Source organism: Sapajus apella, unplaced genomic scaffold, assembly GCF_009761245.1.
Source record: "Sapajus apella isolate SASKATOON/1434 unplaced genomic scaffold, GSC_monkey_1.0 scaffold33, whole genome shotgun sequence".
Classification (NCBI taxonomy): domain Eukaryota; kingdom Metazoa; phylum Chordata; class Mammalia; order Primates; family Cebidae; genus Sapajus; species Sapajus apella.
This window is the reverse complement of record NW_022436973.1, coordinates 16,516,074-16,529,061: the sequence shown is the minus strand read 5'-3', so window position 1 is coordinate 16,529,061 and position 12,988 is coordinate 16,516,074. Positions and strand designations below refer to the sequence as shown.

At 38.4% G+C, this 12,988-nt stretch overlaps 1 protein-coding gene across 2 annotated transcripts in view; it reads right to left on the bottom strand.

The window, feature by feature from the left end:
• The window catches only part of PAK5 (p21 (RAC1) activated kinase 5), a 288,323-nt gene that overhangs the window by 96,110 nt on the left and 179,225 nt on the right, over positions 1-12,988 (bottom strand). For both annotated transcript variants that reach the window (XM_032295426.1, XM_032295427.1), the window contains one exon: positions 3,993-4,207. In XM_032295426.1, coding sequence (XP_032151317.1) covers positions 3,993-4,196 — 204 coding nt within the window. In that variant the 5' untranslated portion in view covers positions 4,197-4,207. The remainder of the gene's footprint in view (positions 1-3,992; positions 4,208-12,988) is intronic.

The window sequence follows — 12,988 nt, the reverse complement described above, 5'->3', positions numbered from 1 at the left end:
AATAATTTTTAAATAAAGTTATTTTCTTCACAACAGTGTGAATTTATCTCAAAACAATATTAAGTAAAAAAGCAAGTTAGAGGTTATATACATTATGACATCATTTAATAAAATTCAGATATGCCAAATAAAACTATCTAATATTACTTACATAATTCTACTTGAAAATTAAAAACAAATATGAAGCAAATATTAAGATACTTTTTTTTCATTTTAGGTAGAAGCTACAAAAGCTTTTAAATATTATCCCCTGTATTTTTTTTTAGCATTTTCAAATGATTTCTAGGCTGTAACAAAGAGAAAGGGTGATCATTATGTTCTGGCTTTAATCCACCTAGAACAGCAGTTCTTAAAAGTATGTCTATCCATCAGCAGCATTGGCAGCATCTGAGAGGTTGTGAGAAATGCGAGTTACCAGGCTCACTCCAGACCTACTGAATCAGGGCCCCTAGCGTGGAGCCTGGGAATCTGAGCTATAACAAGCCCCTCCAGGAAATTTTTGTGAAAGTCTTTAAGTTTGAGAACTACTGGGCAAGCACAAACAAATATGACCATTCAACCTGTCCTTTATATAATGCATCTAATTCAACACAAATTTTGGTAATATTGTTTATGATATTCTTTTTTTATTGCATTTTAGGTTTTGGGGTACATGTGAAGAACATGCAAGATTGTTGCATAGGTACACACATGGCAGTATGATTTGCTGCCTTCCTCCCCATCACCTATATCTGGTATTTCTCCCCATGCTATCTCTCCCCAACTCCCCACCTTCTGCTGTCCCTCCCCTATTTTCCCCTGACAGACCCCAGTGTGTGATGCTTCCCTCCCTGTGTCCATGTGTTCTCATTGTTCAATACCCACCTATGAGTGAGAACATGCAGTGTTTGATTTTCTGTTCTTGTGTCAGTTTGCTGAGAATGATGGTTTCCAGGTTCATCCATGTCCCTACAAAGGACACGAACTTATCGTTTTTTATGGCTGTATAGTATTCCATGGTGTATATGTGCCACATTTTCCCTGTCCAGCCTACCATTGACAGGCATTTGGGTTGGTTCCAGGTCTTTGCTATTGTAAACAGTGCTGCAATGAACATTCGTGTGCATGTGTCCTTATAGTAGAGCGATTTATAATACTTTGGATATATACCTAGTAATGGGATTGCTGGGTCAGCTTATGATGTTCTTACGGACAAAATGACATTAGATATAAAAGGAGTTTCTCAATGATATTTGCCAAATGTTTTAAAGGGAACCTTCCCCTGGGGTGTTCAGGTTAACTTGGCTAGCCTACATACTGCAGGGTTGAGCACACAAATTTTTGACATGCATACAAGCTAACTTGTGGCTTCTGGTTAAATTTCTGACAGTTTGGAAATCCCAGCCAGTGTAAACTCACATTTATTATACCTTATGTGGCTACATTCCTTTATACTACTTAAATCAAAGTTCTCAAAGTGTGATTCTCAGACCAGCAGCATCAGTACCACCTGGAAACTTACTAGAAATGCAAATTCTTGGGCCCAATCCCAGTTCTACTGAATTAGAAACTCTGAGAATGGAGCACAGCATTCTGTGTTTTATCAAACTCTTCAGGTGATTATGATCTACTGTATGGTTGGAGAAAACCTGGCTTAAATAAATCTACAGAGGAGAGGTGTGTCCTGGTAAGGACATTTGATTTACTTTACTCTTTGTAGGTGAGATCCGAGCTAGCTGGATCTTGTTTTTGTCATTCCTTGTCTGTTTTTATTTTTTTCCTAAGTGACACAATAGTGCCTGAAGTCTCATTTGCAGAAATCCAGGACCTGCTCTACACTTGAGATGTATCTTCCAGTCATCACCCAGTTAGCATTTAAGAGTCTATAACTAATATTTTAATATTTTCACTTCATATGGACTAAACACTCATGCATTTGGCATCATGGCTGGGAAGCCCACACAGCAAGTAAGAGAAGCACAAGGTTTAGCAGCTTACAAGTCAGGAAATCTTGCTCCAACTCTCAGTGGGACTGATTGTCAGAGAGGAAAGGATAATGAGCCAGCCCACCTAGGAGATGGAAGAAATGAGGTAAAAGGTTCTGCTAAGTCCCACATCCACTGAACATGATGGATTACCACTAAGATGAGAGCCTCTTTATTTGTTGCCAAACAGAACCTGCTAGGATTTGGACAAGTAAAAAACCATGGTGAAGTAAACGATACTTTGTCCTAACCAAATAACGCATACACTCTAACAAGACGGCACATGTCCTGGGTCTTCAGTTAGAATGTTCTTTAAGACTGCTTCTGTCTAGAATGTTTCTTATCCAATGATAATGGTAATGATACTCCAGGGTAAGAAAATAAGTCTTAGTTTCATGTGGGAATTTTTCCTTCACCATGGTGATAAATGGTAGAGGGTTTCTCAGTGCACACCGCTAATTCCATTTTCTAGGTTTTCTAAAATCGCGGGATATAAGAAAAATAATGAGCACATTTTTTCTAATTCTAACTTTTTAAAGATGTGGCCCACCTTATTATATGATCATTAGCGAAGTGTTAGCCTTCTCTTAGGGAGAAAATTACGTTCAATAGTAGGATATTGCCAAATACAAACTAGTAGAGTTGGTTAATTAGTCAGTTTCTAATAAATACCAATTGATATCTGTTTAAAGTGGCAGCCTCCTTTTCTTCCCAAAGATTCATCTTCTCAAATATACATTTGTTTGTGTACCTAATATTTTATTGGTTTGAAAGGTTTTGAAATCCTACCAGAAAATCAAACTCACTAAATGCAGAATTGTAAGACTCTGTATTGATCTTTGGGCAGAACAGACTCATATGTTCAATACCAGAATAGAATGACCAGCTCTATGCATGAACAATGGAATCACAGTTCTAATTTAGTCAGGTCGGGTGATATTTCATAAGCATTTTCCATAATGTATCAGCTGTGCTCTTTCTTTGCATCCCTTTAAAAATACATTCAGTTTTGTTCTGCACATTATTTAAATACAGTTTATGCCATAGTCGTGTTAACACAGAATAACATATTCAAATAGCACAGATGTCTACTAAAATAATGAGCAAGGAAAGAAACTGAACTTCATGCTTTGTATAGATTATGAAACTCTGGAATGATCCATTGGATAACATGATGATAAGCTTTAATGATGTTTAACTTCCATAGAAAACTTTTGGGCAATTGCCTGATAGTCTATAGAATTCTTATCATTCTGAAGTGCAGAAGAAAACTGCAATCCCTGGATTTTCTTTGTAGTAAAGTGGCATAACTGAAATTTTTGGGGTCGGCTTTCTGCTTACATGTAATTACTTTTACAAACATTATTGCCAAAAATTTCCTAGCTATATATTTAAGGTAAATTATATCTTATTCTAGGACTCAAATTATTTGCTTTTATTTGAAATAGCTCTCTCTTAGGCCATAAAGACAAATTTGAAAGCTATAAAGACAAATAAATATGAACATATGTATATACACACACATATTTGATTATAAATAGAACATGTATAAGTATATGCCTATATATGCATGTATGTAGATTTATAAATATTATCATTAAAATCTATCGGTAATAAATTTTATATAAAAGTTTAAATATTTTGAGAGAAAATAAAAGACAACAAAAGGTGGTCTAATGTTGGTCAGAGGCCATTGCCAGTATTAGCCAGAGTGGAAGGATAAAATGCTTCTGTATAAAGTTTAGCAAAAACACCATTTAAAGTCAAAATACAAATGTCCTATTTTGTGATTCCATTTTACATGTCTGATTTTTAAAAAATCACATCTAAAGCCAAAGTTCCTTTTCATGTGCTGCAATTTATAAGAAATGGTGAAAATTATAATCATTAAAGAATAATTGTGAATAATCTGTGAATGTTAAAAAATACATGCTTTAGGCATTTTATAGCTTGCTTATGAAGCTGATGCAGCGCATAAAATAAGAGCATGATTCTTAAGCCCACCCAAAGATGGAACGCTCGCCATACCTTCATAGGAGCCAGCTGTATGGGTGTGATACATGAAGGGTCCACCATAGGCTTTGGCCTGTTGGCCGTATCTGCTAACAGGCTGTGCCACTGCTGCGGAAGGCCGGTAAACTTCTGCTCTTGTGGGTCAAACCCAGTATGAACCCTGTGTTCAAAGTTGGATGGGCCAGATATTTCAATCTTTTTCTTTTTCTTCCCAAACATGATGCCAAAACCTGGGAAATGTAAATAGAAAAGATGCAGCTGTTTACATCTTGTCAGCAGAAGACCATAAGAAAGCAAATGTTCATTCATTCAGGGTAATATCTTTTCAGTTATTCCCCCAGATCCCGGCAGCAAAAGATAAAAGTTGAATTTTGAGGGTGTGTAAATTAGATAATCGTATTCGATTTTGTTATTGTTGCTGTTCTTGCCTTAAAGTTGCCATGTGGAGTATAGTTCCCTGCCCCGTTGACTTTGGTTTGGCCATGTGACCTGCTTTGACCAACAGACTATGGATGGAACAGACAGCTGGCAACTTCAGGGTGGAAGTTTTTGGAGGCATTGTGTGTTTCTACTTTTTCCTTGTGCTCGTGCCACTTGCCACAAAGATCTCTCTCTCAGGTAGATGACACTTCCCCAGCCTAGGTCTTGGAAGGAGAGATGCATGAGGGCAGACACAAGCCCAACCACCGGTCTGAAGTCAAGACCAGGCAAGCCCAACTGAGATATTGCTGACTCACAAATGAGAAATAAATGTATGTAATTAAGTCACTGATATTTTAGCTTTGTTTGTTATGTCGCATTATTCAAGCTGACACCGGGGAAAACATCTCAAAGTTTGGTATGTACTTAAAATCCAAAACATCTGTGTGGAATAAAATACAGGCACACATGAAAAATGGGTTGATAATGATATTCACCACATAAAAGATCAAACAAGTAAATATTTAGAAAGCACTTACAAAAACATCTGCCACAAAGTAAAGTACTTCAAGTATTAATTATACACCTCTGGACAAATATACAAGAAATTTGACTGACATTACCTGCAGAGAAGAGAACCAGGGGAAGAAGGCAGGGAGGAAGACTCATTTTTCACTATATATTATATTTACAATTTTTTACAGTGTACTTTACCTGTTTGAAACAACATAGCTTACCTAGGTGACCAGAATGCCTCTAGAAAATATGTAAAATAGGCAAAATGTGCTTTATGATGTTGAAAACACATAAGGAAACCTGAGTTTGCATCCCAGGTAGGTCACCTATTCACTGTGATTCCGGATAATGGCTTTTTCCTCTCTGCATCTACTTAGCTGTGAATAGAACAACCATTATCATTTTGAGAATCCTTACAACACTACCATGGGTGTTACAAAAGATGATGTTTTACTTTGGGAGGCCAAGGTGGACGATTAACCTGAGGTCGTGAGTTTGAGACCAGCCTGACCAATGTGGTGAAACCCCATCTCTACTAAAAATACAAAAATTAGCCAAGCATGGTGGTGTGTGGCTGAAATCCCAGCTACTCAGGAGGCTGAGGTGGGAGAATTGCTTGAACCTGGGAGGTGGAGGTTGCAGTTAGCCGAGATCATGCCACTGCACTCCAGCCTGGGAGACAGAGCGAGACTCTGTTTCAAAAAAAAAGATGATGATGATTTGGCCTGTATGTTGCTTTGTTGAGAAAGATTTATCTCAGCCCTTTGACTGGAATGGGTAGGTAATATATTCCTACCCTTCTATGTATATATTATTCATAGCATTTATTCACTTGTGGTTAATTAATTACATGTAATCATATGTTCAGTGTCTGTTTTAAATACTAGAATGTAAGATTCATGTGGGAAAAAATGTTTTTTTTACTGATGTTTCTTTACTGTTTGCCTGGCCTATAGTAGGGTTCAAGAAATATTTGTTCAAAATATTGTTCAAGATGGACTAAAATCACCCTAAGCAGCACATTTATTCAGTAAATAGCACATGGGGTTGGAGCTGCATGTTCTCTTCATTCTTCCTTCTCTACCTCCCTTCATCCTCTGTTAAAACTGTTACTTCTTTTAAAACACTTATCCCTGTGTGGCAGGCAGAGTCTTCCCATGCCTTCCAGTTTTCTCAAGCTCCTCTTCCATCCTCTACCTAGATAAATATTCTCTCAGCAATGATCAGATCGTTCATAGCCTTCACTCCCTGGACTCCATCAAAACCCATTGCATTTATTTTGGTTGTTACTTCACACTAATTTGGAAGGGCCGTAATGAAAATGGATGAACAATTATAAGGTCTTCAAATATCTTGATATGTTATCTTTCCTGGAAAATATAATCATATTTTAAAACAATTCGATAAAAGTACTTTACTACAAGTAGGTCAATAAATACAAGTCAGCTGACCTTACACCTTGGGCACTCCCAAGCCAAAGTGTACAGAAGGAAAGGAATCCAGCTGCCATAGACTGCTGCAGAAGTGGCCCACAATGTTTCATGCTTCCTGGTACCCATGCCTTCAAGGAGGCCTCTCCCATATTGACTCTGGACTTGGATATATAATTTGCTGTAGCCAATGAGATAAGAGAAAATATGACACCAATATACTCTGTGCCTGCACACTGGGGCTTGCTTGCCCTCTTGCTGTCCTTGGAAACTGCAGTCAACATGAAAACAAAGCCAGGTTATCCTGCTGGAAAATGAGGGGCCATGTACTCCAGTCACCTGTCTCCCCAACCAGCAACTAGTCGACCCTGAGAAGCAGAGCTGTCCAGCTGCCCAGCAGCTATCCACATGAGTGAGCCTAGTCAAAACCAGCAGAAGAACTACCCAGTTAAACTGGATTTCAAAGTACCACTTATAGAATCAAGACACAAATAAAAGTTTTTTTTTTCCTTTAAAATATTATGTTTTGGAGTAGACTGCTATACAGATAAAGCGAACATAACAAAAACCCTGATTATCATCCTCTACCTTGCATCTTCAGATGCTTGCCATTTTTAGGTTTCTATTTTAGCTGCTTCAAAGTTTCAAGTAACAACATCCAATGTGGGTAACTATATTAGCTGTTACACAATTGAGTGCTAACTCAAAGGAGTTTTGATTGTGATGTTACTATGTGGTTGAAGGCCTGGAATGTTTTCAGTGACAGGAAATTACACCAATAATTAGCTCAATACATCATCTTTCGAAAGTGAGCATAAAATACATTTGAAAATAATTTGGCCATTTGTTGGCTGAGTCTGCTTGACAGTTTAAGAAACTTTAGCTATGACCATTTTTTTTTAAAGCAAGATAGAAATTATTTCAGAAAAATCATTTGAGAAGAGTTATTTGGCCTGTATTCATACATGAACAAGCACTGAAAATGCTAGGCCAAATATTTTTAGAGGCAGAAAAGAAATGTCTTATTATTCCCTTTCTCATTGTGAATTTCCCAGTGGTTGCTATGCCATTCAATGAGAGCATTGAAAAGAAAATATCAATGAACTAATACTGTTTCTGTTCTTAAATAAGAGCATTGTGGAGAGGAAACCCACAGCTGAATTAATCTACCTACACAACTATAATTCCATGGTCAAACATAGAGTTCTACCTCTTCAGTAAGTTTGATTTAAAGAGTTATAAACGAACAACTTACAAGGAAAACACAAAACAGCTCTATACCCTGAAGGAATATTCCTGGGAAGCTCACAGATGCAGAGACAAAATCTCCAAGATGTATAGTGATATGCTATCAGCACTGGCTGCTACTCTGTTAGCAATGAGGAGGACCACACTCAGGTGAAAGACAGAACCAGGGTCCTAGTGCCTTTTAACACTGTGGAACAGAGGAACACCTAGTAAGGAAGCAAAGATCTGCTTGGCAGATAATTTCTTCTCTCTGATATGCTCATGCTCAATCTCTACCTACTACAGCACTAAAAGTTCAATGTGTCTTATCCCACATTCATGGTAGCCCTATGTCAGGGGGCCCCAAGACCATCCCCAAGAAACCCAAGAAACCTCACCAACCACACCAACTGGGTTCTCTAAGAAAGGTAGGATGGTGTATCTGGCAGAGAAGGTAAATACAGGGCAGCCATACATTGCTTAGTGACTAAAAGCTTGTGCTTTGAGATTCTAAGTCTCCAGTTTTATAAGTTCCTAACCTCAGGCTTGTTGATTCACCAGGAGGACTCATAGGACTCTGCATACAGTCATACTCATGACTGTGATTTATTACAGTGAAGGGACACAAAACAAAATTAGCAGTGGGAAGAGGTACATGGGGCCAAGTCTAGAGGATGGTGCGGACTTTCGGAGGTCTTCTCCTAGTGAACTCACGCGGGATGTGGTTAAATCCCCCAGGACTGACTGTAACAACACACGTAAAATGCCATCTACTGGGGAAGCCCATTGGAGATTAAGGGAATGAGGATTTTATTTGGTACTAGTCACATAGGCACCCCTTGCTTAATCCATATTTAAATTCCAGAAGGAAAGCAGGAGTTCAGCATAAACCAGTTTTTGGCATAAACAGTTCAGGCACAGCAAGCCATTCGTTACCAGGGAATGGTGGGGACCTTCCCAAAATCCAAGTTCTGAGATGTCAACCAAGCTCTTTTCTAGGATATGCATCCTTAAGCCTGCTAGACTAACTCTTTCATGCAGAGGAGGTATTACCATCTCTGTTTCATAAAAGTGGAAACAGATGCTCAATGCCCAGGTTAGAAACTTGTAAAACTGGAAACTTAGAATCTCAAAGCACAAGCTTTTAATCACTGAGCAATGCATGGCTGCCCTGTATCTACCTTCTCTGCCAGATACACCATCCTACCCTTCTTAGGGAACCCAGTTGTTGTGTTTGGTGAGGTTTCTTGGGTCCCGTCAGGTCTCTTTAGAAAGACCCTTTCTGAGAAACTACAAACTGTGTCACTGAGCAAGTGAGGCTGAACAGCCTCTCCCACAGAAGAAAAGATCCCTGCCGCTCAGCACCCATGTAAACCAAGGGCACAGCATACCTCCTTCCATTCCTCAGTGTCCAGCAGACCTAATTCCTAACAGCTGGGTAGGTATCTTCCAGTACAGAAAGTTAGCTACAGGTTTAAAAGTAGGCAGTTCAGGAAATAATGTGAACTAATTCTTCATCTCTTTGTTTCATTATTAAACACACATGTAAACATTCACCTGGCAGTTTGATTCACCATTAACCAAGTTGGTTCCTTAGCTAAATAAGTTTGGGAAATAATGGGTTACATAAGGTCTCTTTGTGGGGCATTTCGAGGTCTTTATTACACTAATGTTAGTTTAGTTCCTAGAGGAGGATAGTACACAGATCCCAGAATCCTTGTTTCTGAAAGTTTGTTGCAAAACTCACTGCAAACACTGTTTTGATGGACGGTTTCAGTCACCCTACACTCTTCTATGGAAGGGAAGTCTTAGAAGAGACCGAAGGAAATCTAGATCTCCAGACTCCAATATCCCATTTCTGCTCTGACATCTTCATGGTTATCTCAGCCCTCAACATCCTCTCTGGGACAGCCCTGCTCTGGCCCTAACTTAGTGGGTTGCCCTGCTTTAAGCACATGCCTAGTCTAAACGCTCCAAGATGCAGGCATCTCCCAATTCAGGTCTCTACAAACAGGCAGAGAGAGCAGGGAGTCAAGGAAGAAATAGCAGGCAAATGAAGCAGCACCTGATACTATTCGAGTCATGCAGGTTGGGGAGATGGCACAGCACATCATTAGGGACCAGAAGATGCTACTTAAATTATACTCATCAGGATGAATTGTGTGTATGTATATGTATAAATTCACATATTCTGTTCACAGTAATTTATATTGTAAGTATTATTATTTTTGCTATACAGATAAGGAAATCGAGGCCTACAGAAGTTAAAAAAAAAAAATGCCCAAGTTCATTCAAGTAGGAAGAAACTGAAATGGAACTCAAAACCCAACAGTCCACATTTTGAGGACAAACTGGTCCATGTTCTACTGTTTGGAACACCAGTCCAGCCCCCATAATACAGCATGCTGTGTGGACCTGGCAGCCTCTCTCAAGTGGAGAGTCCTCCATTCTACATGGAGTTAACTACAGGTAGGCATAGCTCCTATAGTTGTTTGGATAACTCATTGAGAAGGTATTAGAAGAAAGCCCTACAAAGGACTGAATGATCTGAATGTTGCTTCCATTATAGAAAAGGGAGTGGGTAATATTGCTTATAATATCTGGTTGCAAGGGGGACTTTGTTGGCTCTTCTGAGTTGATACACAACTCCCTCTCCAGCCCCAGATTCAGTCTCTGCTCTTCTCTGTGCCTTGAAATTGATTTCTTTTTGTTTTTTTTCATGATCTGACTTTTAAAAAAATTATTGCTATTTTTATTATAATAGTATGCAGCTTTAGAACATATATTCCTTTGTAATCTCCAGTCTTCTCTTGCACAGATAAATGAGTTTATGTGGTGCTCCTGTTTAATTATTCAGATACATGCAATAAGAAACAGTTAAGATCAATTATGAAAGAAACAATAACAAAATACTCCAATTAAGCAAGTGTTTGGTTTAGAAAACTAACCTAGGCTTATATTTGTTATTTTCTTATATTTTACAGTTGTTTAGGGTTAAATCCCAAATTTCCTCAGATTTTTGCCCCATGAAAACTAGCATCTCATCATCTAATATTTACTTCTCAACTATGAACTACGGTTTGAATGTTTGTCGCCTTCAAAACTCATGTTGAAACTTGGTTCCTAATGTAGCAGTGTTGAGAGATGGGGCCTTTAAAAGGTGACTGGATCATGATGGCAGAGCCCTCATGGATTAATTTATTCCATTGATTAATGGATTAATGCACTAAAGGTTTAATGGGTTGCTATGGAAGGGAAACTGGTGGCTTTATAAGAAGAGGAAGAGAGAGACATGTTGGCACATTCAGCCCCTCACCACATAATGCCCTGCAAAACCCTGGGATTCTGCAGAGTCTCCACCAGCAAGGGGACTCTCACCAGATGTAGGTCCTCAACCTTAGACGTCTCGGCCTCTATAATTGCAAAATATAAATTACTTTTCTTTATAAATTACTGAATTTTAGCTATTCTGTTATAAGCAACAGAAAATGGACTAGGACACTATTGATGCCATGACTTATAGAAGTTATGAATCTATTTGTTTGCATTTTCTCAAACTGATGTCCTATTCTTGATTAATGAATAGCATACTATTCTTTTTTTATTTTTTTGAGATGATCTTTTGGGTTCTGTTTTTAGTTCTGCTTACATTGAATCACATTTATTGATTTGTATATGTTGAACCAAACATGTATCCCAGAGATAAAGCCTACTTGACTGTGATGAATTAGCTTTTTGATATGCTGCTGGTTTTGGTTTGCTAGTTTTTTTAAAAAATTATACTTTAAGTTCTGGGGTACATGTGCAGATCATGCAGGATTGTTATATAGTTATACACGTGCCATGGTGGTTTGCTGCATCCATCCCCCCATCACCTACATAGGTATTTCTCCTAATGTTATCCCTCCCTAATACCCCCACTCCCTGCTATCCCTTCCCTAGTCCGCCCACTCCCCAACAGGCCCTAGCATGTGATGTTCCCCTCCCTGTGTCTATGTGTTCTCTTTGCTCAACACCCACTTATAAGTGAGAACATGCAGTGTTTGGTTTTTTGTTCTTGTGTCAGTTTGCTGAGAATGATGTTTTCTAGCGCTTCATCCATGTCCCTACAAAGGACATGAACTCATCCTTTTTTATGACTGCATAATATTCCATGGTGTATATGGGCCACATTTTCTTTATCCAGTCTATCACTGATAGGCAATTGGCTTGGTTCCAAGTCTTTGCTATTGTAAACAGTGTCACAATGAACATATGTGTGCATGTGTCTTTATAATAGAATGATTTATCATTCTTTGGTTATATGCCCAATAATGGGATTTCCCGGTCAAATGGTATTTCTATTTCTGGATCCTTGAGGAACCGCCACACTGTCTTCCACATGGTTGAATTAATTTACACTCCCACCAAAAGTGTAGAAGTGTTCCTATTTCTCCACATCTTCTCCAGCATCTAATGTCTCCAGATTTTTTAATGATTGCCATTCTAACTGGAGTGAGATGGTATCTCAATGTGGTTTTGATGCCCATTTCTCTAATGACCAGTGATGATGAGCATTTTTTCATATGTTTGTTGACTACATAAATGTCTTCTTTTGAAAACTGTCTGTTCATATCCTTCACCCACTTTTTGATGTGGTTGTTTGTTTTTTTCTTGTAAATTTGTATGGGAAGTTCTGGCCAGAGAAACCAGGCAAGAAAAAGAAATAAAGGGTATTCAATTAGGAAATGGGGAAGTAAAATTGTCCCTATTTGCAGACGACATGACTTAGAAGACCCCATTGTCTCAGCCCAAAATCTCCTTAAGATGATAAGCAACTTCAGCGAAGTCTCAGGATACAAAATCAATGTGCAAAAATCACAAGCATTCCTATATACCAATAACAGACAAACAGAGAACCAAATCATGAGCGAACTCCCATTCACAATTGCCACAAAGAGAATAAAATACCTAGGAATACAACTAACAAAGGATGTGAAGGACCTTTTCAAGGAGAACTATAAACCACTGCTCAAGGAAATAAGACAGGACACAAACAGATGGAAAAAATTCCATGCTCATGGTTAGGAAGAATCAATATCATGAAAATGGCCATAGTGCCCAAAGTAATTTATAGATTCAATGCTATCCCCATCAAGCTACCATCGACCATCTTCACAGAACTTAAAAAAACCACCTTAAACTTCATATGGAACCAAAAAAGAGTCCACATAGCCAAGATAATCCTAAGCAAAAAGAACCTGACTTCAAACTATACTACAAAGCTATGGTAATCAAAACAGCAGGGTACTGGTACCAAAACAGAGATATAGACGAATGGAACAGAACACAGGCCTTGGAAGTAACACCACAATCTACAACCATCTGATCTTTGACAAACCTGACAAAAACAAGCAATGGGGAAAGGATTCCCTGTTT